Source organism: Rhineura floridana, chromosome 2 (genome assembly GCF_030035675.1).
Source record: "Rhineura floridana isolate rRhiFlo1 chromosome 2, rRhiFlo1.hap2, whole genome shotgun sequence".
Lineage (NCBI taxonomy): Eukaryota > Metazoa > Chordata > Lepidosauria > Squamata > Rhineuridae > Rhineura > Rhineura floridana.
In genome coordinates this window covers 122138847-122166267 of record NC_084481.1, presented here as the reverse complement: position 1 = coordinate 122166267, position 27421 = coordinate 122138847, and the positions used below count along the sequence as shown (strand labels likewise).

Below are 27421 nucleotides of genomic sequence, written 5' to 3'. Positions count from 1 at the left end.
ACTGGATCAATATTTTTAACTGTGTTTTTCCAGTACCTCTGTGTTTACTGTCAAGTACCCGGAAGAATAAATTAGCTCTTGTGTTTTTAAAACCTATTTGTGTAGGGGTAGGGAGAGAGAATTCACACTAGGCAATTGCAAGAGCCCCATAGCTGAGCTTCTCACTCCAGTTGAAGCCTGGAAAGGGAAGAAGACTGGGACAATTGTGTATGGACTGTTGGCCCTGTACTTACCAAGCCTTCCTCTTACTATACCAACTTCATGTAAACCTAAGCAGCTACAGCTGGGACAATGGGAAAGACAGTGAGACGGCATTGTAGTGAGCAAGTAAGGGTAGATATGAGTGTAGTGGTTCCTTACCCAGGGTCTGGAGCACTTGTGCTAAGCTGGAAATCTAGATTTCACAAGATATATGAAAATGAATTGTGCAGATATTACTGTTGGACAGCAGTGAATTCCTGCTCTCCATAAAAAGTAAATGTGTGTGTGTGTGTTATTCCTTTCACTTACTTGAAGCAGCATGCAAATCTTAGTTAAGATGTGGAATGTTAATAAAGAATGAAATGTTTTCTTTGTACAGATTATTTTTAAATGCCGAACTTGTCTTCCCCTTCCAGATAAGATCAAATATGTCAATAAAGAATAAAATGTTTTGTTTTATATAGAATGTTTTTAAAACATAAAATTGGCTTCTGCAACCAGATAATGCATTAAAATATGTCAATCAGCTGTGATGATGTTATAGACAGGAAAAAAGCTAAGAAACTTACACTGTTCTATAAAAAGGACAAACTGTTGTGTGTCTCCCTGGACACTGAATCCAAGATTAAAGTGAATGTTTGATATTCATAAATTAAATTAAAATTAATGTCTCTTATAAGCCCCCCCAACTTTTTGCTTGTTAGCTGTCATGAGCATTTCTGCCAAGAGTGCTGTTTCTCAAGGCCAAACTAGACATGAAGTTTATCACATAGTTTGCCTAGCATGCTTATTTTTTTAAAAAAAATAACCACTGTGGAAGGGGGACTTTAACCCTTTGAGCCTGCCATGATCCCAATCAGATTGCCTCTCTGTGTCTGCTGTTCACAGTGAGAGGAAGGTCCAATTTACACTAGCCTAATTGGCGCAGCCTAATATGGTTGGCCTAAGTTGTATATTGTATGAACTTGCTAATTATACAAATTCTGCTCCTATCATGCAAAATATTTTGCATGCAAATTCTTCAAAAACAAATTGTTTTGGTTTTGAACATTTCAGTTTACAACTGTATCTGTATACAAGTCAATGGACATAAGCTTTCTACCTGCACTTGACCACTGGATTTGAGTGGGAGGAGGTCAGAGGGTGGCAATTGAATTAGATAGCCTCTGCTGAAACTGAGTTTTCTGGATAAGGACATTTTGGCTGGCATTCCAAACCACTCTTAGCCTCACCTCTCACCAGTTAACAACTGATTACACTGCAGGGCTGTTGTGATTCTCTCTCTCTCTCTCTCTCTCTCTCTCTCACACACACACACACACACACACACACACACACACACACACACACACACACACACACACACACACCCCACAGGTTGCAGAACAGTGGTCTAGGGCAGGTATAGGGAACCTTAGCCCTCTAGATGCTGCTGTACTACAACTCCCATCATCCCTGGTCATTGGCCATGTTTGCTGGGACCGATGGGAGTTGTAGTTCAGCAATATCTGGAGGGTCGAAAGTTCTCCACACCTGGTCTAAGGAATTGGGGCAGGGAATCTGCTGCTAAAATAAGTTTAAAACTCCACTGGGCATATGGAAGCAGTTGCATAGTATTCTGGATTGTGGACATAGTCAAATATTTTTCTCTTAAATTGTTTTAATTTTTATTGTGTGCTGGAGGACTTGGGTGTTTCTGCAATAAATACAATAAGGCTTTTTTGTTTTTTAAAAGCAATTCAAAGCAAAATGTGCATCTTCTGAAGGAAGTGGGTTTTTTTGACAGAATAAGCATATTTTTCAGTGGAAGTGAATGTTTTGTTTTTAACTCTGCATTGGAACTCCTACAGAAATGAACAAATGTTTGTTCCTTTAAATTATTGGCTTTTTTCTTCAAGGGAAATAGATATGTTTGTATTTACTTTTTTTGTAAATGTAATTAGCAAAGCAAACACTGATATCAGTGTTCTGAAGTGTTTCTGTCATGTTGCACGGCAACTAGAGCACAACCCTAAGGCATAATTGAGCAGAAAAATAAAAACAGTGGAATTGGGGTAATCTGTTCATCTGGACTCAAAGGCAGAATTGGAGAGATTCAACCAAGATTTGTAAGTGCAAGAAGATGAAACAAGGAGGAAAGGAAGATGATGTGTCTTCTATAAAAAGTGTATGCAAGATAAATCAAGCATTCCAGAGACAGCAGACAAAGGGAGGGGGGAGATATGAGTGGGGAACAGGGCAAAGGATATATTGATGGTAGGTTAAGTTCATAAGAAAAGTTCAGGCTAATTGTGATGAATGAAATATGAAACACAACTCATTTCTGCAGGGGAGGCAAACATTTGTTGAGTATGGGGCTTGCCCCAGCTTCCTGTTTGCTATACAGGTCTGCTGCAAACCTAGAGTTTCCTAACTGGTAATCATCTGAACAAAAGTATGTCACTTTGCCTTCTGAGTTTCATTGACCCTTTAGGTTTCTAAGACCATTTAAAATACTCTGTTCAATGTATAACCTAATAAGTTAGTTTGCATCATTGAACAATTGAAGAATAAAGAAATAGAGAAAAGCCAGCTAACAATTTTTGCAACTTTTTAAACATATACATTATTTTAGAAAAAAAACCAAGAACCTATCTCAAGCAGGAGGGGATTATGCTCTACAAATGAGATCTTGTATTTTGTTATAATCAGGCAGATCAGGGATTCAAACATTATTTTCCTATCTACGCGCAATACAATACAGCTGTGCAAAGCTACTTATCTTCTTTATAGTGGCACAAACCAAACTAACACTAAAACCTTCTGAGACCAATTATACAATAAGGTTATCTGTTTGGCTGTCTGCATCATCAGGTTTCTTAATCTGTTCCAGAAAGAATTTGCCTTCCTCTGGGGTTTGGGCATACATTGCCATAGTCGTGTGGAAAATGGTTTACTTAAATGGAAAAGGTCATCAATAACTTAACTTTAGAGGTTACGTCTACAATTTTATCACAATGTAAAGTGCTATTTTACTTTAATGGTTCCGATGAGAGATCTTTGTGTGTTTTGAAGCTTTGTTTGAGTATCTATTCATCACTATCCAATCTTCTAGCTCTGTCCCCATCTCACCTCAAATATGACTATTTAAAAATTATTTGTTTTTGTTTTTATGGAAAAGTATTTTGTGTGTTTTTTCTTCCCTCTTCCTCTTGTTTTCCCCACCTGTTTTTTTAGAATTTTACCTGGATAAAACAGTGATGGTGTTTACTTGAATTTATTTTGTTTTCTCTCTAGCTTCATGCTCTTGAGTATTTTTTTTATTGTTATCGTACCAATTTACATGACATTGTGCAAGTAAAATAAAGCATTCATAAATTCATGTTCTTCGCAGCTCCTTGAATTTTCTTTTAAGGGATATGAACTTAGCCCTACACAATAGTCTCGGGAATTCAGAAAGCCTTGTGATGGCCTTTCTAAATTATGCTAGATGAAATCTGTCCTCCTTTTGCCATGATTACTCTTTTGTTGCTGCTGTTCTGCTATGACAAAGCAGGGGATTTTTCCTTTCTTTTTATGTCAGGCAACTTTATTACATTGACTAAATTGTTGCAAAATCTACTTATGGGAATTAATCACGGTGTCGTCGTTTTTTAAAATATCATATCCTGTAGCAAATGGACATATCTGACAAGTTTTTAGGAAAACTGTCACACATTTTAAGACTCATCTTTCTTGATTAACTTCGTAACATACACATACACCCCAAGGCTTTATTTCCAAAGGGAGGTTATTGCATTATAACATTCAGTTCACTGCTCCCCACAGCAACAAATATTTATGGATTACTCATGGCTTGCTTTTCTTAGGCTCCAATGGCCATAACAACAAAAAATTAATAAAATGAAGTGCTGCAAAGATTTCTGACATGAGTAGCTCTTCCCTCTGCCTATAGCAGCTTCAGGAAAATTATGTAGGGGAAGGATTAAATAAATTTCTTGTAGGTCCTCTACCATTCTATGCAAGAGTGCTATTTGTTCTCTAATTGCCATTGTGCCACAATTTTTCTTCTGTGTTTTTTCTTACCTTCAAGTTTTGGACTGTGCAAGTTTTTGTTTATGCCATATGAATGCAATTTTAATAGGCTTCCTGGGGTTCACAGTCTTGGTTCAGGGTTTAAATGAAATTCTATGATCCATACATGTGCAGAAATATAACTGGAGCAAAATGTGCTCCCATAGTCCAGTAGGGTCCAACTCCAAGGGCAGAGAGCTGCTTAAATTTTGTTTTCACTGTACTAAAGCAAGTGAGCCAGTGTGGTGTAGTGGTTAAGGTGTTGGACTACGACCTGGGAGACCAGGGTTCAAATCCCCACACAGCCATGAAGCACACTGGGTGACCTTGGGCCAGTCATTGCCTCTCAGCCTCATGAAAACCCTATTCAGAGGGTCGCCATAAGTCGGAATCGACTTGAAGGCAGTACACATACACAAAGCAAGCACACCTGACTTCTAATTGTGCTACTTAAATAGATAAATGAGAGTGAGGTGCAAACTGAGGGTGTTGGTCATGTAAAGCAGACTGCTGAAGATGTTGTGTCTGGACAGGATCTTGTAAGAAAAGAAAACACAGGAATTATTCTCTATCTTCGCTATATAGAGTTGGCTGTTTTAAAAGGAGTCGTTTTAACAGAGAAATGCCTGTTATGTGCTAATCTGATTCTGCTTGTCCCATGGGCTATGTGGGTTTCACATTCCTGCTTTTTGTTTTAGCTTCAGTATTAAACTTTAAAGTCATCTGGAGATTAAACTCAATTAATGCAACAATATGTGACTGATGGCTGAGATGATTCAGAGCAGTGAACAAGCAAGTTTATTTTATTATTTATTTATTTCGATTTCTATACCGCCCACAGCCAAAAGGCTCTCAGGGCGGTGCACAACATAGAGTAAAATACAATAAAATTACAAAGGTCAGTAAAAAGCGTACATATTAAACAGTAAAACAGCCTGGTATAAATTGAAAGCTAAAAAATAAATTAAGTTAAAATGCCTGGGAGAATAAAAAGGTTTTAACCTGGCGCCGAAAAGATAAAAGTGTAGGCGCCAGGCGTACCTCATCGGGGAGACTGTTCCATAATTCGGGGGCCACTACTGAAAAGGCCCTGGATCTTGTTACAACCCTCCGAGCCTCTCTGTGGGTCGGGACTCGGAGGAGGGCCTTTGATGTTGAACGTAGTGAGCGGGTAGGTTCATATCGGGAGAGGTGTTCCATTAGGTATTGTGGTCCCGCGCCGTGTAAGGCTTTATAAGTCAAAACTAGCACTTTGAATTTAGCCCGGAAACAAATAGGTAGCCAGTGCAAACGAGCCAGGACAGGTGTTATATGTGCGGACCGCCTGGTCCTCGTCAACAGTCTAGCAGCTGCATTTTGCACTAGCTGTAGTTTCCGAACTGTCTTCAAAGGCAGCCCCACGTAGAGCGCATTGCAGTAATCCAATCTAGAGGTTACCAGAGCACGCATGACTGAAGTGAGGTCATCGCTTTCCATATAGGGGCGTAGCTGGGCTACCAAACGAAGGTGGTAGAACGCATTCCGTGCCACCGAGGCCACCTGAGCCTCGGGAGACAGGAATGGATCAAAAAGAACCCCCAAGCTACGAACCTGTTCCTTCAGGGGGAGTGTAACCCCATCCAGAACAGGTTGAACATCCACCATCTGGGCAGAGAAGGCACTCACCAACAGCGTCTCAGTCTTGTCAGGATTGAGCCTCAGTTTATTAGCTCTCATCCAGTCCATTATCGCGGCCAGGCAACGGTTCAGCACATTAACAGCCTCACCTGATGAAGATGAAAAGGAGAAATAGAGTTGCGTGTCATCAGCATACTGGTGACAACGCACTCCAAAACTCCTGATGACCGCACCCAGCGGCTTCATGTAGATGTTAAAAAGCATGGGGGACAGAACCGATCCCTGCGGGACTCCACAATGGAGAGTCCAGGGTATCGAACAATGCTCCCCAAGGCCTACCTTCTGGAGGCGGTCCACCAAGTAGGAGCGGAGCCACCGCCGAGCAGTACCTCCAACTCCGTGAGTCTCCCCAGAAGGATATCATGGTCGATGGTATCAAAAGCAGCTGAGAGATCAAGGAGAATCAACAGAGTTACACTCCCCCTGTCCCTCTCCCGACATACAGGGCGACCAAGGCTGTTTCGGTGCCAAAACCGGGCCTAAAACCGGATTGAAACGGATCTAGATAATCGGTTTCATCCAAGAGCACCTGGAGCTGGCTGGCCACCACACGTTCTAAGACCGTGCCCAGGAATGGAACATTCGCTACCGGTCTATAGTTGTTCAAATTATCTGGATCCAGGGAAGGTTTCTTCAGGAGTGGTCTCACTACCGCCTCTTTCAAACAACTAGGGACCACTCCCTCTCTCAAGGAGGCATTTATCACGTCCCTGGCCCAGCCGGCTGTTCCAGTCCTGCCAGCTTTCACTAGCCAAGAGGGGCAAGAATTCAGTACAGAAGTGGTTGCACGTACCAGTCCAAGCACCTTGTCAACGTCCTTGAGCTGTACCAACTGAAACTCATCCAATAAATGAGGACAAGACCGTGCTCCGGATACCTCATTAGGTTCAACTACCATAATATTGGAGTCTAAGGCCGCGGCGGATGCATGAGATTTTGTCTTGGAAGTGCCCAGCGAACTCGTTACAGCGGGTTTCCGAAGATTCTATAATATCCTGAGGACTAGAGTGTAAAAGCCCTCGGACAATTTTAAAAAGCTCTGCTGGACGGTTGAGGGATGATTTAATGGTGGCAGCGAAGTGTCGCTTTTTCGCTGCCCTCACCGCTTCTGTATACAACTTAGTGGAGGCACTTACCAAGGCATAATTGCATCCGTCAGGAGTACGCCTCCATCTGCACTCGAGCCTTCTCCTCTCTTGCTTCATCGCTCTCAGTTCCGGGGTATACCACGGGGCTGCATGAGCTCTGCATGGGAGAGGGCGCGCAGGAGCGATCGTGTCCACATCCCGGGTCATTTCCGCATTCCACAGTGCGACCAAGGCTTCGACAGGACCACCTGTCTTATCAGCTGGAAAATCCCCCAGAGCCCTTTGAAAACCCTGAGGATCCATTAGTCTCTGAGGTCGGACCAACTTAATAGGTCCCCCACCCTTGCGGAGGGAAAGGGTGGCTGTAAGCCTAAACTTCAGCAAGCGGTGATCTGTCCATGACAATGGGGTCGATGAAAAACTCCCCACCTCCAGATCACCATCTCCGTGTCCAGTGGCAAAGATCAAATCAAGAGTATGTCCCGACACATGTGTTGGGCCAGTAGCAAATTGAGACAGCCCCATGGTTGCCATGGAGGCCATGAAGTCCTGAGCCGCCCCAGATAAAGCAGCCTCGGCATGGATGTTGAAGTCCCCCAGTACCAATAGTCTGGGGGACTTCAACAAAACCTCCGAGACTACCTCTGTCAGCTCAGTTAGGGAAGCTGTTGGGCAGCAGGGTGGTCGGTACACCAAGAAGATTCCCAGTCTGTCTCCTTGACCCAGCACAAGGTGGAGGCACTCCAAGCCAGTCGTTACCTGGACAGGGTGCTTGATGAGCAAGAGAGAACTCCTATAGGCCACAGCCACTCCACCTCCCCGACCCTCGGATCTACCACAGTGTTGAACCATATACCCAGGTGGGCAAAGCTGGGAAAGAGTAACTCCTCCCTGGTCACCCACCCAGGTCTCAGTTATACATGCCAGGTCGGCACCCTCATCGACAATTAAATCATGGACGAGGGAGATTTTATTATGTACCGACCTGGCGTTTAGGAGCAACACTTGGAGATCCGAGAGCTGGCTGATAGGACAACCAACAGTCCTGCGGATGTGAGGAGGACCGGAACAAGGTACAGACACAACTTGTCTGGGACGAGTTCCCCTTATCTGGCATGTTCTCCTCACAACACCATACCTCCCATTACCCGTCACTACATTAATTGGGGCCCCCGAAAGTCCCCCCGCTCGGAGCGAAGTCCTCTCTCCCAGGCACATAGTAAAATACACATAAATTCACACTCACATACTCATACACTCACTCAGTCTCATTCACACAAAACACAATCCACAAATTAACTACACAAAGATTCAAACTAATACATTCAAATAAAGACTCAAACTCCTTCACACTAACACACTAAACACAGTCCACAATTAAACAATAACAACAGGCGTTTAAACATTCAACACTCAATCAGATGGGACTGCAGCGGCCGACTTGGCCAAGATAGTGGGTCTCCCAAGCAGGCAATGGGTCTCCCAAGCCCCCTCAGCCAGCCGGCTTATATATCCCCTCCAAAGAAGGGACAGGTGGAACAGTATCAGGCACAGCTGGCTGAGTACCTGGAGCCTGGTCCTGCAAGGTGCCCACGTGCAGAGCAGGAGCCCAAGAAGGAGAGAGCAGAGATGTTGGCCAAGCAGCAGCAGCAGCAAAGCAGGCAGATGGCTCTCCCTCCCTGGGCGGTGATGGTCCTCTTCCCTTGCAGGCACTGGATCCTGAAGTTGTTCAAATGATGGGAAGCCCTGATCTCCTGATTTAAGTTTTGTTTAATGTGTTTGCTTTGTACTTTCTTATTGAGATTTTGCAGAGCTTGGAAGATTACTTTTTAAAAGTAATAAATTACAGTTACCGTTACATGGTCCAAAAAAGTAGTAATTACCGTTACAATTACAATTGCTCTGAAAGTAACTGATTACTTTACTTTTCCTCCAAAGTAATCACTACAATTACATTTCAGTTACTTAAAAAAACACGCCTACAAGGTGCTGGCCTTGGTTGCTGCACATCTAAGTAGCCTAAAACAACATTAAAAAATAAGCAAACACATACAGAGGTAGTAGAATAATTATTTTTATTCATAAGATAGCAATGGTGGTCTCTCCGCTGGTAAGGGTGGTGGGGAGGGAGGCAGAGGCCACTACTCAGATCTTTGGACGTCAAACCAAGTGCAACCCCACCCTCCACTCAGCCAGCAAGCATAATCTCTCTCACTTAACCACCTCCCAGACCCTGACCCACCACCAACTAAGGGACACTCACTCAAGCAAACATTTTCCCCTGAGATGCAAAAAAGTTAAAATACTGCAAATGCAGCACAGTAGCCAGAGAGGGTGATGAAGGCCACTTTGTGTGCCAAGTGCAAACACACACACACACAGAGAGAGAGAGAGAGAGAGAGAGAGAGAGAGAGAGAGAGTCATCTTTCACTTCCACAGTTCTTTATCTCCATTCTGCTGCTGCCTCCTTCTCCTCCTTTATCCATGTTCTTGACCTCCGGCTCCTTTCCCCCTCCACTCCATTCTTCACTACCACAATCTGTTTTTTCAATTAATTGTTTTCTCCACTCCACCCTTTCTCACTCTACGCCTCCTCCCTCGTCGCCTCCTCCCCATCCACAGAACATGAGGAAAGAGCAATGCTGCCCAGAAGCCCAGTTTGAGGCACATGATTTTCATCCACAAATCAGAGGAGCAGAAGACTTCCCCTGCTCCCCCCCCCAAGTAATGCCCAAAAGTAATGCTGGAAACATTACAATTACTCCACAAAAGTAGTAAAATTACTCTAGCTCTATTACAATCAAAATGTAAAGGAATTACCCACTCGTTCCTCAAAAAAGTAATGAATTACAAGTAATTCGTTACACTAGTTACTTCCAAGCTCTGAGATTTTGTTCCTAGTCAGCCAGATAGTACACACCGGACTGTTGATCACCACCATTACCACTTTAATTCTCTTTGGAAACATTAACTTTTTCTCTTTAAATGAGAACATTTTCTTAATAAATGTATTGATCAGTTCCTGTTGGAGGCATAAACAATCATATTGAACCACATCTGTCATTATTTCTTAGGCTTTTTTATATTCCTTTCACTTTATTTGTTGTTGTTGTTGTTATGTGCCTTCAAGTCGATCACGACTTACGGCGACACTATGAATCAGCGACCTCCAAGAGCATCTGTCATGAACTGCCCTGCTCAGATCTTGTAAGTTCAGGTCTGTGGCTTCCTTTATGGAATCAATCCATCTCTTGTTTGGTCTTCCTCTGTTTCTACTCCCTTCTGTTTTTCCCAGCATTATTGTCTTTTCTAGTGAATCATGTCTTCTCATTACATGTCCAAAGTAGGATAACCTCAGTTTCATCGTTTTAGCTTCTAGTGCTAGTTCTGGTTTAATTTGTTCTAACACCCCATTATTATTATTTTTTCGCAGTCCATGGTATGCGCAAAGCTCTCCTCCAAAACCACATTTCAAATGAGTTGATTTTTCTCTTATCTGCTTTTTTCACTGCCCAACTTTCACATCCATACATAGAGATTGGGAATGCCATGGTCTGAATGATCCTGACTCGAATGTTCAGTGATACATCTTTGCATTTGAGGACCTTTTCTAGTTCTCTCATAGCTGCCCTCCCCAGTCCTAGTCTTCTTCTGATTTCTTGACTATTGTCTCCATTTTGGTTAATGACTGTGCAAAGGTATTGATAATCCTTGACAAGTTCAATGTCCTCATTGTCAGCTGTAAAGTTACATAAATCCTCTGTTGTCATTACAGCCATCTGTCAGGAATGCTTTGATTTTGATTCCTGCATTGAGCAGGGGGTTGGACTTGATGGCCTTATAGGCCCCTTCCAACTCTACTATTCTATGATTCTATGATTACTTTAGTCTTCTTGACGTTCAGCTGTAGTCCTGCTTTTGTGCTTTCCTCTTTAACTTTCATCAGCATTCGTTTCAAATCATTACTGGTTTCTGCTAAGAGTATGGTATTGTCTGCATATCTTAAATTATTGATATTTCTCCCTCCAATTTTCACACCTCCTTTATTTTGGTCCAGTCCTGCTTTCCGTATGATTCACTTTATTATGGATGCATTATTGATATACATACACATTACAGATATGAAAAATAGAAATCCATGTTACAGTTGGCCTGGTTTGCACAACATAGTAAGCCAAATGATGATTTACCAGGACTGCATGAATGTGGTGACTCCTGGAGAGGAATTTGCAGCTGCTTTGTTCCTCCCCATATTTTTTTTACTCCTGTGTCACACTGAGCTAAGCCCAGGTTTGGCTGTGTGTGTTTTCTGAACCTGGGCTCCTGGTTAAGCTCTCTCCTCAGTAACCACAATCTGTAGCCAAGAACAAGTCAGGCCAGTGTCAACTAGGACTGGGGCTCAAAATGGTGAAGAAGACAGAACATGAAAGCACATACTGCAGCAACCTTAATTAAAGCAAAGCAGGTCTTGGGATGGTCAAGTGCCTGAATGGAACTCTGTGGCTTGGTTCTCAGAGTGCTAAGCCAAAGCTTGGCTTAGCTCAGTGTGGTGTAGCAGCAAAAAAACCCCAACAAAAACAAAAAACAAGGAGGAACAAGGCAGCTTTGAGGTCGCCTTTGGGAGCCCACATGCTTGCACAGTATTACTAAGGCAAGGCTTGGCTTAGCTTGTTGTGCAAACCATGTCACGTGGAGTTCTTGGGGAACAAAACATATGAATAAAATCTGCAAAAATACCAAACTGTCAAAGCTATCCAGTACTTAATTAGGAAGCCTGAATTGACTGAAAATCTCTGAAAAACACAACTGTTTAAAACAGCAGCGTAACAGCCGGCAGCAGAAATAAAACAAATACAAAACAGCATAAAAACTTTTCACAGAGGATTAAAAAGCCAGGGCAGGGGTAGGTCTTTGTCTGGCACCAAAATGACATGAAGGTAGGCACCAGGCATTCCACACTTAGGGTGCCACCACCAAGGTGAAAGACTTACTGTGAGGCTGAATGGGCATAAGTAAAACATCATAACCGTGCCTACTATGTGGCATTGAGGGCAGCGAAGAAGGTCCAGTTTGCTGCCTCCATTGCATCTGCAGGTAGCTGTCCAGTGGAGCTTTTTCATATTGTTAGGGGTCTGTTAACATCAACTCAAGGAAATGGAGTTTTAAACCCTTCAGAAGCCCACTGTCAATTGTTTGCAAGGGTAAAGTTGTTTTCAAGAGTAATTGCTCACCTCTGCAGCATTCTTGATGCCCCTTCTACATCTACTGTGGTCCCCAGTGAAGTATCCCGTGCAATGTCTGCTGCAGCTTCTTGGAATCGGTTTCAATTGATGTGGTCTGATGGTGGACAAGGTGCTTGAGACGATGAGGCCAGCAACATGTCCTCTCAAACCTTTTCCTTCTTGGGTTATTAAAGCTTGCCAAGGGTGTATGACCAAATGGATCGAGGGTGTGGTCAATGCAACTTTGCGAGAGGGAGTTGTCCCAGCCACCCTGAAAGAGGCGGTGGTCTGACTGCTCCTGAAAAAACCCACCCTGGACACGTTGGTTTCTAACAACTACCATCCAGTTGCAAATACAGTAATATGTCAGTTAACAAAGTAGATGCATTCCTGGACATTACTTCTTTAATAGAAACTTTAATACCAGAGGTAGGAATAACACGGAAGGAAGAAGGATGGGTTCCTATACTCGCTCATAGATGATGGGAGCAGCTTCAACAGGGACTTTAAAGGATGCCTACCCAGCACCCACCAACTCCCCCTCCTTCTCCCTCCTCTCCTCCTCCTCCTGTGAATGTATTGGATCCTTTTCTCCCCAGCCCTGGGAGAAATCAAGAGATCTCTTTAATGCAAAGGAAGCACGCAGGCTTGTCATTTTCACCTTAAAACAAAGGCACAGGCTTGATGATTTATCCATAGCAAAGCAAAGACACAGCATGGTCAGTTTTACCTTAAAGCAAAGGCACAGACTTGAAAGTTTATCCATAGCAAAACAAAGCTCATCAGTTTCAACTTTTAAAAAGATTTCATTAAAAGGAGCTTCCTTCCTGACCATTAACTGAGATATTACTATACTCTCTTTTTAGGGTTTCCCTGAAGAGGGTTGTGGCTGAGCAACTGGAAGTACTCTTGGATGAAACCCATTCCAATCTCGGTTCAGGCCTGGTTATGGGACTGAATCGTCCTCGGTTGCCCTGAAGTGCGACCCTGTTATTGTTACGTGATCTCTCAGCAGCTTTTGATACCTTTGGCCATAGCATCCTTCTGAGCTGACCTAGTGAGATGGGTGGCACTGTTTTACAGTGGTTCTGATCCTATCTCCAAGGTTATTTTCAGAGAAAAGCATTAGATTATTGTTTATCAGCCCCTGGCAGTTGTGCTGTGGGGTGCCACAGGGTACAGTTTTGTCCCCAATGCTGTTTAACATCTACATGAAGCCCTTGGGAGCAGTTCTCAGGGCATCTGGGGCAAGGCGTCAGTATTTGTATGTAAGATCTGAAGCGGGAGAGGCCGTTCAACCCAACCAGTGCCTGGCCTCGGTGGTAGGCTGGATGAGGGCCAATAAACTGAGTCTGAATTGTTGTAAGACGGAGACGCTGTGGGTTGGTGGTTCCCAAATTCAGATAACTGGTCAGTTCCCTGGTTTGGATGGAGTTGTACTCCCTCTGAAAGCGCAGGTTCATAGTCTGGGGGTGCTCCTGAATCCATCTTTGTCGCTAGAGGCCCAGGGGACCTCAGTGGCTAGGAGTGCCTTTTACCAGCTTTGGCTGGTAAGATAGCTGCAGCTGTTTCTGGACTGGGATAGCCTTACCACTGTTGTCCATGCACTGGTAACCTACAGGCTGGATTACTGTAATGCATTCTATGTGGGGCTACCCTTGAAGTTGGTCCAGAAGTTGCAGCTGGTAGAAAATGTGGCAGCACATTTACCCTAGTCCAAATCAAAAAGGGCTATAAAGCCAACATTTTGAATTGAGCTCAGAAACTGGAACACAGTGCAGTTGGCAAAGTGCAGATTTAATGTGATCATAACCCCCAGTCCCAGTTAGCAGTCCTAGATTAACTGCATTCTGTTCACTCCAGTTCACTTAGGTTCACCAACTTTTTTTTGCTGCATGTGGATCTTTAGTTAGGAGCTTAAAGGATAGACATTTGAAACCGCCATGTCTCTCATTTTCCTTTTTTTCTAACCTTAGTACAGGTGACTTTCACCTTACGAAGAGTATTATTGAATTGTGATCTAGCATGTACCTACAGTCATAATGTCCCAGAGTTGTCTGGAAGCAGTGAAGGATAGTCATAGCAAATGCACCCCATCTTTCTAACACCCTGTGTATTGGGGTGGGAGTGAATTTTTACACCATGTGATTTTAATCAGTTGTAATCAGATTTGAGGAAACAGTAGCCTGCAGCATATTGCAAATCACTGATTATGAAAGCCATAACCCACCCCCAGCCCTACTATATCTGGTGTCATCTATTTAGATTTAATTGTGTACTGTGTTCCATTCCATGGCTAAGTAGGATAACTTTTTAACTATCATGGCTTCCTCTTGGGATTCCTTGGAATAGTAGCAGGGATTCCTGGAAAGAGTGCTTAAACATTGCTAGGCTCCTTTCAAAAGTGCAACACAGAGAAGGGAACTATGACAAACCAGTTTAGGTTTTATTGTAGGCATAATTTGTATCTTTAGGTTTGCACCCTTGTAAAATGTTAACCTATCAATGATTGTTTGGAGAAAAATTGGATGCTGCATGCATAGTGTGTTGGTGGGTGGGAGATCAGATAAAATGAAAATATATATTCTCTTGTTGAGGTAGAGTCTCAGCAGGTTTGGATCATACAATGAATTTTAGAGAATCATGTATTTACCTGTCATGTCAGCTAATGAAAGCTTATGGGTGCCATCCACCATGTTTATGGGGAAGTAAATTCATTTGAATGTATGTGATGCACACAATTGAGGTACTAGTGTTGCAGGCTATCCTGTGCCCTTCCAATAGGCACATAAGGTCCTTCCAAGAATAACCACTCATATTTACCTAATTTTCATTCTGTCTAACACAGAGAAAGTTCAGTTTCGGCCTTCTGAAGGGACATTTTAAAAGTTCCTATCACTTTAATTTCATTTTCTTAAATTTTCATCTGGAATGAAAGTTTCAGAGTCCTTTTTGCCGCATTTGCAGACTTACAAAATAAAGGGGGGGGGGGAAGAAGTTCAGTTCTTCAGCAAGGCATGGGTGAAGGAGAAGCATCACACCATTCCAGGAGAACTGAAGATGTGCCCACACTTATAGTGGTGAGCCCACTGTGGAAGCGCACTTGCCTCATTTTCGACAAACGTACTGTTCTCTTCTCCCTTTCCTAGTCTTAGGGGAAATGTGTTTTCCTGGTTTGCAGCAGTAGCTCTGCTTACACAGCTCTTACTAGCCCTTGAATCAATAAAAAAGCCACCCACACCCCTCCTTGGAGAGGGCTGTATGTAGGGCTGTGCTTAGGAAAGTGGATGCAGGAATACAAGTTTGTCCTTTTGCAATCTGATTCGCTGATAACTGAACTATATTGGAATGTTGAACCACCCATTTTGGATGTAGAATATAGAGCACATAAATTAGTGGCCCCTTGAATTTTGTTGATCACTTAGCTTGTATTGTAAAGCATCCCATTGCTTAATTTAAAAAATATTTGTAGAATACTTCTACAAATTCTGTTGTGGGCCAGTGTATCACAGATGTTGTAGTTTAAGGTTTGGACAGAGTTGCAGCGAATGAAGTCCTGCTGTGAAATAAAAGTCAAAAGGCATCTTGGCATCCCAACCATTTCCTTGGGAGAAGATTACAGCCTAAGTATGCTGAACTTTATTGCTATGGGCCTCATGACAGTTTTCAGAAACATGCATGGCATTTTTGCTAAAGAAACTCAGATGTGCAGAAACAGAGGGGATGTCATTCTTGTATTTTATCAGAATCTTAAGGGGGGTGAGTTAAAAACAAGAACCTTTAGACTCATTAGGTTTTTTTCTATACGTAACAATACTGATGTGAAATGTAGGAAATCACTCTTCTGTGATAGTTGAGCATTTTTTCCTATTGTGAGGGAAGAAAGAGGGAACAACAAATCTGATTCTATGAATGTGTGTTGCAATGCCATCATTGAGTTTGACTGCTGCTAGAACTGAAGTAATGTAGAGAGCTGCCCAAGACAAATGTTTTCTATTGCTAAAACTCGTAACCCTATTGAGAGTAAATCTAGGTAAAATTTGTTTTTTGTTGTAATAGAAGTAATTGTTTCCAAGACTGACTAACAAAAAATTGTATTCAGAACTCATTTTCTCCCACTTCGATCCTGAATGCACTCAAACAAATGAATGCCTAGTTCTTGCTGAACCATTTAAGGGGGGGATGCACCATGAGCAGGATCTATAGTCTAGTCTTCCACTATGCAGTATTTAATAAACATGAATAAAGAAACAGATAGTGGCTCCTAGCATTTTGGTTCAGTCTGTGCGGTTTTTTGGAAGGAGTAACTAGCCCACAGGTATAACTTCATGATGGTGTGGCAGCTAGACATTCAGCTGTAATGCAGTATGTCTTGATAGGCCTTTTATGATCATCCAGTTCAGCATAGATCTTTTTTGGTTTTTGGTTGCTTGGGGGACGATAATTTCATAACTGGCAAATTAGTGGGAAAGACATCAATTAATGTTTTTGTGGGAAAATAAGACATGTGAACCACTTCAGTAAATATGAACTAAAACAGCTTCAGTGGGAAAATTCTGAGTGTGTTGTAAAGATGGCTTCCAATAAGTGCTGATTACCTTTTATAATTAGGACATATGTATGGAATATGAACAAATAAACAGTTTAACCTTATTTATTTTATTGGGCTTTTAGCTCATTGCCCTAAAGCTTCATTATAGGCAATGTGGTGTATGCTTGCACACGTGTGTTACTTATTTGCCCATGCACATGTAAACTAGTTAAAAACAATGAATAAAACTGCAAAGCTTCATCCCAATTGGCCAGACCCAGCTATTAAAATATCTTACACTGCTTGTAGAAATGCACATTTCACTTTAGTGGGATTCTAGAGTAAGGAAATAGTTTATTAATGGAAATGGTAGAAAATGGTATTCTGTGTTTGTAGCCTAAAATGATAAATGGATAGTAAATCTAAAGACAGGAAGCTTTCACTATACATCCCAATTCCAAAGAAAGGGGATCCCAGGGAATGCAGTAATTATCGAACTATTGCCTTAATATCCCATGCAAGTAAAGTAATGCTCAAGATTCTACAACAAAGGCTCTTACCATATATGGAGCGAGAAATGCCAAACATCCAAGCTGGATTTAGAAAGAAAAGAGGTACCAGAGATTATATTGCAAAGATACATTGGATAATGGAATGGACCAAGGAATTTCAGAAGAAAATAACCTTGTGCTTTATAGACTACAGCAAAGCCTTTGATTGTGTAGATCATGAAAAACTATGGAATGCTTTAAAAGAAATGGGGGTGCCACCACATCTGATTGTCCTGATGCACAACCTATACTCTGGACAAGACACTACTGTAAGGACAGAATATGAAGAAACTGACTGCTTCCCAATCAAAGAGGGTGTGAGACAGGGGTGTATTTTATAACCCTATTTGTTTAATCTATCTGTAGAACATATCATACAGAAAGCGGGATTGGACCAAAATGAAGGAGGTGTGAAAATTGGAGGGAGGAATATCAATAATTTAAGATATGCAGACGATACCATACTACTAGCAGAAACCAGTAATGATTTGAAACGAATGCTGATGAAAGTTAAAGAGGAAAGCACAAAAGCAGGACTACAGCTGAACGTCAAGAAGACTAAAGTAATGACAACAGAAGATTTATGTAACTTTACAGCTGACAATGAGGACATTGAACTTGTCAAGGATTATCAATACCTTGACCCCGTCATTAACCAAAATGGAGACAATAATCAAGAAATTAGAAGAAAGCTAGAAAGGCAGCTATGAGAGAAGTAGAAAACATCCTCAAATGCAAAGATGGATCACTGAACACTAAAGTCAGGATTGTTCAGACCATGGTATTCCCAATCTCTATGTATAGATGTGAAAGTTGGACAGTGAAAAAAGTGAGTAAGAAAATATCAACTTATTCGAAATGTGGTGTTGGAGGAGAGTTTTGCACATACCTGGACTGTGAACAAGACAAATAATGGGGTGTTAGAACAAATTAAACCAGAACTATCACTAGAAGCTTAAATGATGAAACTGAGGTTATCATACTTTGGACACGTAATGAGAAGACATGATTCATTAGAAAAGATAATAATGCTTGGAAAAACAGAAGGAAGTAGAAAAAGAGGAAGGCCAAACAAGAGATGGATTGATTCCATAAAGGAAGCCACAGACCTGAACTTACAAGATCTGAACAGTGTGGATATAACAGATGCTCTTGGAGGTCACTGATTCATAGGGTCACCATATGTCGGAATTGACTTGGAAAGCACATAACAAATCTTAAGAGTTTATGCAATATATGGAGGTGGCAGTTACTCAGGTATTTTGAGACCAACTTGTTGGGCCAAAGAAAAGTGTTAGAGTTAGCCTTGAACAGTTATAGAGATTCCTGAGATAGACCTAAGGAAAACCTTTTAATATAGAGATCCTGGGGTTCTTAACATTTTAAAGCTTGAAATTTATAGAGCAATTTTGACTGTTAGAAGGGAGGTGCATCAGTGAGTGAGAGAGAGATCCCCAAACCAAAATAACAAAAACATACATTATGGGTCCAGCCCGAGAACAAAAGTCAGACCAATCATTCTCATGTTGTTACTGTGTTTTCATGCATTTCATCACTATGTTTTTCTCAGTGTTTGACAGTAAAAATCTTTTCTATGGATAGTTATCACGATTGCAAATACAGACACAAAAATCCTTACTGACAACTGAAAGCAGATTTCCAAAAGCAGTTTATGTGACTGTCTTAGGGTCAAACTAGCTGAGACTGCAAGCATGTTTTGAACAGGATGTTTGCAACTGGTGGACATGTTTCTATTTACAAAAAGCAGCTACAGGAGCCCCTGCTCTAGACTGCATTTTCCCCGATGTTCTTTTCCTGATGAAAATCTCCTCAGAGCTTCTCTTTGCTCTATTATATTATAATAATTATTGCTTGGGGTAGGCATTTTCAGCAGGAAAACAGTGCAAGATAATGTTGTCTTCCCATGCTGCAGTCAAGATCTGGATCAGTGGGCCCTGCAACCATTTTTTCGGGGGTGGGGGCGTGTAAACAAAGATGTGACCAGTAACAATCACATAATTAAATCCCCTTAAATATTGGGCACCATTTCTGTTATCTTTTCGGCACCTATTGAAAACTTCCTCTTTCAACAAGCCTTTTAAGTAGAGACTTTATCCTAGTCTGCATCTGTGTTGGAATGACTTTTTTAGATGTTTTTAAAGATGTTTCATTTTAATAGGTCTTTAAGGATATTTTATTTTAATAAGTTTTAAAGTCTTTTGTTCTTAAGATGTTTTATAGTGGTTTTAGTGTTTTTGTTTGCTGGCCCTGGGCTTCTTCTGAGACGAAGGGTGGGATATACATATAACCCCAAAGTTTAGTCTAGTTTGACTTGCAGATGCCAAATGTACCCAACAGAGGACAACCATTTTAAGTGATGCATAGAGGCCAGATTCCATCTGCTACCGTGTTTTCCATTGAAGCAACACTTGTTTTCAGATTACAAAAATTTTAAATGTTCTCTCTAAATCAGAGTTACAAAAAAGGTAAGGTAATAGATTGATTGTCACAACTGTAAAATTTTGAGAGGTTTATTTTAAAAAAATCATTTTCATACTGCATTTGCAGTAATGCTCAGAGCTCCCATGAATGATGTTGTTTTGGGTAATATCCTGGTTAAAGGTTACCTCTTATTTGGTTCAGGCCTAGTACCTATGAAAAACTTTGTGATAGCTTGTTTTATAATGATTACCACTTTTCTTTTACCGGAAATGTTTGCCTGAATAATATTACCATACATGTATCATATTTCCTGTATCAAAGTGAATGACATGCTTAGTGCTTTGAAGGGTTCTGGGTTGTTTCATATGTAAATACATATTCATTCATTCATTTATCCCATCTTTCCTCCAAGGAGCTCAAGGTAGCATACAAACATGGTTCTCCCCTTCCCAATTTTATCCTCACAACAATCCTGTGAGGTAGGTTAGACAGAGAGACAGTGACTGGCCCAAGGTCACCCAGTGAACTTCATGTGTTTTATGGTCAGCAACACTCTCAGTGAACTCTGCCACATGGCTTTCTACATTTTTTGTTAATTATTTCTTTTCATTGAAACTAGCATGTACATCTTTTTTTCTGATTCTCTTTTTCTTAATCAATTTGGTTTTTTAAATACTGTGCTTACATTGTTGTACTCTATCAGTGTGTGTATATACATACATTGGATGTCCTTTTTTCTTTGCTTTTGGCATTTTCCTGAATTTTTATAGTTATGTTCTCTAGCTATAAGAAGCTCTTACTACTGTAATTACTCTCAGTTTGTTGCATAGTTTCTATATGCTTGTTGATTTTTATTTTTTGTATAACAACTCTGTTTCAGTTTTTTAATAAAAATTTCCTCCCTTACAATTTTTAGTTTCCTTCGGATGATTGCCTATTGTTTTGTCTTGAACTGAACATGAATTGTTTTTTTTCTCCCCACTTTCCACAACTTATGTTCTGGCCTTTTTTCATTAGGAACACATCTAGAACTTTGATTGTTTATAAGTTTCCCCACCTCGTTCTTTTATGGTATATGTATAGAATGCTTCCTTCTTCTTCCTTTCACTATACTGTATGAATCTTCTACATGGTTGCTGGCATTCTACTCTTTTTAAGCAAAATACTTTCAAGTCAGTCTCTTTAATCTATTTTATAGTCTACAAATACAGATACACACACACACACACACACACACACACACACTTTATTTGCATACTTTTGTGTCAGCCTTTTACTAGACTATAATAATATACCAGTTTTCTTTCCTGAGATGTACAATGTGTGTTCAGATTCTCTTCCAGCTGCCAGTGTTTTCACTGTCAAACTTTTACTGTTTCTAATATCCTGCTCCTACGAGACTGCTTTACTGATGCTCAGCCTTCATCAGGGAGTTTTTGTGCATGGGAATCTCCCACCTCGTGCCTGGGAGGGCCCTTTTCATTTCCATACTTGTATGGGACCACTAAGTTTGCTTTTAGAAGGAACAAAGAGGACTTGCAGCAAAATGTTGTTGTGTGGGAGTGCTTCTGTTCAGATTCTTAGAGATGCCATTTCATTCCCCTTTTCCTTTGGTTCCCCCTGCAACAGTCAGCCAGCATTCTGTGGCCAGTGAGTGTACTCATTCCCCTTTGGACTGTTATGAGGCAATGTGCGTCTCTCTCTCTCTTAGGACTTTTCTCCAAAAGATTTTTCCCTTTGCACTTCTGCAAATCTTTGGGTTACCTCAAGCTTTCTGATACCTCCATCTTGTGTGTGGACAGTTCCATTTTGATTACATAAGGAGTGTAACCTGGCAAATTTAGATCACTATTTGTATATATGATAACTGCTAGGGTTTTACCAGGAGATATATCACCAAAGAGATTTATCTATATTACATACATACCAAGAAATTTTTCTCGCTCACAGATTACTGCAGTCATAGACTATATCTGTTCTGGCTTTTTATTTACAAAAATTTCTATACTGCTCAATATACAAACACGAAAACAGTGTACAATGTAAAAAACTAAAGCTCAATACAACATATACGAAATGGAATATAAAGATAAAACAGTAAGCTATCATCATTTTATCACCTGCAACATTGTAGCACCTGCAACAATAATGGGGTAGTCTGTACAGTAATATCAGAAACCCCCATGTATCAAGTTCTTTGCTACCATGACAGTATGTTGTGTCATTGATTCATGTGAGTTACTTCACAGGATAAATGGCTGCTGTTTCTTATACAGCAGCTGTACTCTAACATGATGATAAGATTTGAACTGGACTTGTGCGCTTACTTTCAGATTCAATATTTGTATCAAGGGGTGTAATACTAGCCTGCATTTTGGTCCCACTGTTGTTCCATTTCTACATAAATGTGTGTCTGCTAACCTCTCTCAATTTTTTCCCCATGTTTTTATTGTCGTATCTAAATAGCATAGATTCCCCCTATATGTCTTCTGTTGCTGATTTCGCAATATGCCTTCTGTTGCGGGTCTTTTTACCTCATGTGCAGTTCTTTCTACCCCCCTCCCAAACTTCTTGGATGTCTCACTGATACTATAAGTTGAACATGCTGAATTTAAAATATCTTCCTGCATAACCTTTATCTCATCTCTCTTACTCTTTTGTTGTTGTTGTTGTTGTTGTTGTTTTAAGCCTTTTATTTCCCTGTTCTCCTCTTTTATTGGTTCTTTCAGGTCCCAGCACTCACTTTCAAAGTAGATTAATTGTGTGTAAGAGAAAAATATTAAAGAGATTAGGGGCAACAATATATATACATGTATTTTTAAACCTTAAAATGCATAAAAACCATCTGCTTCATTTTATTGGAATTGTAGGTTGATTTTAATTTAGTTTGTAATCTTTTGATCTATACTCACTTCGGAAAAACCTGAGTTGCATTCTTGGCAGTTCAGTTAACTTTTTGAAATGTTTACAGAGATTGAAATCAAATGGTTACAATCTGAACACATATTCTAAATTTAGCTTTCCAGTACTCTTTGTATTGCTGCTGGTGCAGCTTTTGCTGTTAATTTTAATGCATTGATTGTGCACAGAAATTAAATTAAACTACTAAAAATGCACACAAAATCTAAATGTGCTGAATGAATTGTCAAAAATTTGAGGAAGATAAGCAAAAAATCCAGGCTTCTGCAGCTGTGCTAATACAGCTGAACAGGCAGAAAATCTCAAGTATAACTGTGAGCCAGGATAAAACATGACCCAGCGGCTATGCAATAGCCAACAGCATTTGTGGTTGAAGCAATCACAACAGCTCCAGGCCAAGAACATGGTGTAATGGACTCTTGGTAGGAAATGTTACCACTGCCCTCTACACTAACAATAGCAGCAATTACTCTTATGCAGCCTGTAGCCAGTGCTTCCCTGGGTATGTCTGGAGTTACTGCAGGTGGGTGGAGAAGAAATCGGTGCAGTATTGTGAATACTACACTTTAGCATCTTCGTTTTTTCCTGTAAAATCTGGGGTTGCTGTATGATTTACCATCATACTCTTGTAAATTAAACTTTGATTCTGCATTCAGAAGGAATTCCACAAACCAATACAGTACGTTTTAATTTTTACGATTGAATGAATAAATAAATATTTCTGTTTCATATAGAATTCAGAATTATTTGACAGAGAGTCATACAAAGGGAAGTGCAGCTTCATTGTCAACTGGTGTCCTGGGATTAGTTTGTTAAAGTGTGACAATACAGGGTGCCTTTCTTTTTATTTATTTATTTTATTTTATTATTTGATTTATATCCCACCCTTCCTCCCAGCAGGAGCCGAGAGCAGCAAACAAAAGCACTAAAAACACTTTGAAACATGATAAAAACAGACTTTAAAATACATTAAAATAAAACATCTTTAAAACATTTTTTAAAAGCTTTGAATACATCTTTAAAAAAAGGTTAAAAACATAATTGTTTTTTTAAAAAAGGTTTAAAAAACATATTAAAAAGCAATTCCAACACAGATGCAGACTGGGATAAAAGGCTTGTTGAAAGAGGAAGGTCTTCGGTAGGTACCGAAAAGATAACAGATAACAGCCTGTTTAATATTTAAGGGTAGGGAATTCCACAGGGTAGGTGCCGCCACACTAAAGGTCCATTTCCTATGTTGTGCAGAACAGACCTCCTAATAAGATGGTATCTGCGGGAGGCCCTCACCTGCAGGGCGCAGTGATCGACTGGGTATATAAGGGATAAGACGGTCTTTCAGGTATCCTGGTCACGAGCTGTATAGGGCTTTGTTGTGTGGAATGATCCAGCAACGGCCACAGTTGTCTTACCAGCCGAAGCTGGTAAAAGGCACTCCTAGCTACGGAGGTCACCTGGGCCTCTAGCGACAAAGATGGATCCAGGAGCACCCCCAGACTATGGACCTGTTCTTTCAGAGGGAGTATGTCCCCATGCAAAGCAGCCAAGTGACCAATTATCTGAACTCATGAACCACCAACCCACAGTGTCTCTGTCTTGCTAGGATTCAGACTCAGTTTATTGGCCCTCATCCAGCCCACCACCGAGTCCAGGCAGCAGTCCAGGGTTTGCACGGCCTCTCCCGATTCGGATGTTACAGAGAAATAGAGTTGGGTATCATCAGTGTATTGCTGACACCTTGCCCCAAATGTCCTGATGACCATTCCCAAGGGCTTCATATAGATGTTAAACAGCATGGGGAGCAAGGTAGTACCCTATGGCACCCCACAGCACAGCTGCCAGGGGGCCGAAAGACAATCACCCAATGCTATTCTCTGAAAACGACCTTAGCGATAGCATTGGAACCACTGTAAGTCAGCCCAGAAGGATACCATGGTCAATGGTATCAAAAGCCGCTGAGAGATCAAGTAAGAGTAACACGGTCGCACTCCCCCTGTCCTCCCAATAGAGGCCATCCATCAGGGCGACCAAGGCCGATTCGGTCCCATAACCAGGCCTGAACCCAGAGTGGAACGGGTCAAAATAATCTGTTTCATCCAAGAGCACTTTCTTTTTCTTGTGCTTCCTATAATCCTGGTCCCTGCAGTTCCTTTATCCATTCTGCTGGATAAAATCTGATCAATGTGGGATGGCCCATCCTGTCATCCCCAAGTTACATAAATGTACCATAATTTTTAATGACGTCCTCCCTAATTTCCTCAAACTGAGCCCTATCCTCACCCCCCATCTGCCTTCCCAGATGCTTTGGACTGTGAAGAAGAATTGCCTCTTGTTGTTTAAATGACGAGGAAGAGAGGGAGGAGAGAGGAATAGACTTCAGAATGTGTTGCTTAAGGTTCTTTCTCTGAACGCAGCTCCTCTTCAACACATACATACAAACACACAAACAATCCTTTGAAAGGCTAGAAGAAATGCACCTTCACAATTTAAAGGATCATGGCAAACAGGAGTTGGCTTCAGAGAAGTATGCCTTGCATCCTCCAAGCCAGTTCTCTTTCCCCCTTCTCTTAGGATTGCAGCCCCTCTGAACAAGCAAGATTAATATTTGCCACATCATTTATAAGTGGTATAATTTTATACTGCTTATCATTTAATAATCACAAAGAGGTGTCCACTGCCATAAGGATATTATAATAAAACCAACACCTATACAATCATAATCATGAAAACAGTAAAATCCCAGTAAACAGATTAAGAACAGACTGGTGTTAATTGCCAGCAAAGGCTTGGGAGAACTAATAAGTTTTCACTGAAATACTATCAACGCGGGTGCCTTCCATAACCAGGGGGGAGATGGTTCTTGATGTTACTGGCTCAAGCAGAGGAACTGCAGCAGTTGTCCCTAGAGTCAACTCCATGTAGCCAGGCATGCCTGTACAACTAAGAAAGTCCACATTGCAAAGCAGACTTCTGTGAAGATGTTGATGTTGTTTCTTACCTGTCCTTCACCCCAAGGTCCCAGGGAAGGTTACAACAATTTAAATTTCAGTATTAAAAACAGTTTAAAACAAATTGCAATCACAGGAATGGGGTGGGTCTTGAAAACATCCATTGTTGAATTGAGAGATGAGGGTAAACTTGATGTGCATCCAGTGCAGATGCTGTGTTTCCAAGCTTGATTTCAACAGGATGGCTAGAAATGAGAATTTCAACAAATTATCAGAGCACTGACAGAAAAAAGTTCAACAGGAGTCTGGATTTTTTTACTGTTGTTTTAGACTTTGAACTCTGGATACTTTCTGAGTGTTTTGTGTATCACTATGAAAACATTTCTGAGTTCAGGACTCTATGTTTTGTAAGGTTTTGTTTTGAAGTAAGCTTATGTGAAGCAGCAGAATGGAATGGGGGGTATTGTCAATTTAACATCGCGGAATGTGAAAAATCCATGTTGACTATAGTATACAGCCACTCTTGTGAGTATGTAATTAGACAAATTCATGAAGGATAAGGCTACTAGCCATGATTGTTATGTTCTACCTCCACTATCAGAGGCAGTATACCCTTAAATGCCAGTTACTGGGACTCACAAGTGGGTAGAGTTCTGCTGCATTCAGGCCCTGCTTTTGAGTTTCCCATAGTCATGTGGTTAGCCACTGTGAGAATAGGATGATGGACAAGATGGGCCATTTGCCTGATCCACTTATGTTCATAATGGGACACACACTTCTTATGTTCTTAATGGGATACACACTGATAGCAACCACAGTTAGATTCACATTTGGGTGTGCAGCTTAATAGCTTCTGTAATTCTTGCTCCAAGAAGTGATGTGCACAGATGTGCTTAGTAGTGTTGGGGTAAGGAAAGTGAAAAGTGAAAAGGAGAACAAATGTTTCTAATTTCTCTTAAATTCTATTACATTCTTTGTGTTGTGTATGCTTCAGACTGTTAGCTACTAGCAGAAATTGTTTTTTGTGCAGTACATGGTTGTATTAATTAATTACTTTAATTAAATTAACTTTTTACTATTAAATGTCATACTGAAAGCATTTTGATATCACAAATATCACAGACTGTAGCTTGCCACCTTGATGCAATCTGGGACGTAAAGGGATTTTATTATAAGTTAGATTCCTAAAGCGTTGGTTAGCTATTGAGAACAAACACACATCTCAGATGGTTTTTTTCTGTTTTCCTGATTGTTTCAGGTGTTTTTTCAAGCAATATCAGGATCCTATGTTTACTTGTTTCATGTTTAAGTAGGGTTCCTTCTGGTCTAGAAAGCTCTATGTGTGAGGAGTCGTAATAATTGCAGTTGAAAATGCAATCTAGTTGTTACAACTTGCTAACTTCCTCTTTTGTTTGTTTGAAGGATTGTTCAACTTCAGAAGAATACAACATTGCTGCAGCACTACTGCCACTAACAACTGCTTTTTATAGGGTAAGTTGTGGTTTTCTGGGAGTTAGATCATAAATGTTTATATACAGTGGAAGCTCGCTACAAGAAGTCTCACTGTACCGCTGATTTGGCTGTACTGCGGGTTTGACCATGTCCCGAGTAAAACATTATATAACCTATTTTTCTGCCTTTTCCACTCCTTGTCCCTGGTGAGTCTCTGTTTACTCTGGGTGTTCCTGAGTCTTTTTTCCTCTCAGTGTTCTTTTTAAAAACCTCTTTCCTGATGTCTCCCTCCCTCCTGCCCTTTTCCTTCCTGGCAGTTTTTTCCTGAGGGATGCTTATC

At 40.9% G+C, this 27421-nt stretch overlaps 1 protein-coding gene across 7 annotated transcripts in view; it reads left to right on the top strand.

Annotated features, from left to right (window-relative positions):
• The window catches only part of SBF2 (SET binding factor 2), a 473611-nt gene that overhangs the window by 312443 nt on the left and 133747 nt on the right, over window positions 1–27421 (top strand). For all 7 annotated transcript variants that reach the window (XM_061610395.1, XM_061610396.1, XM_061610391.1 and 4 more), the window contains one exon: window positions 27052–27120. In XM_061610395.1, coding sequence (XP_061466379.1) covers window positions 27052–27120 — 69 coding nt within the window. The remainder of the gene's footprint in view (window positions 1–27051; window positions 27121–27421) is intronic.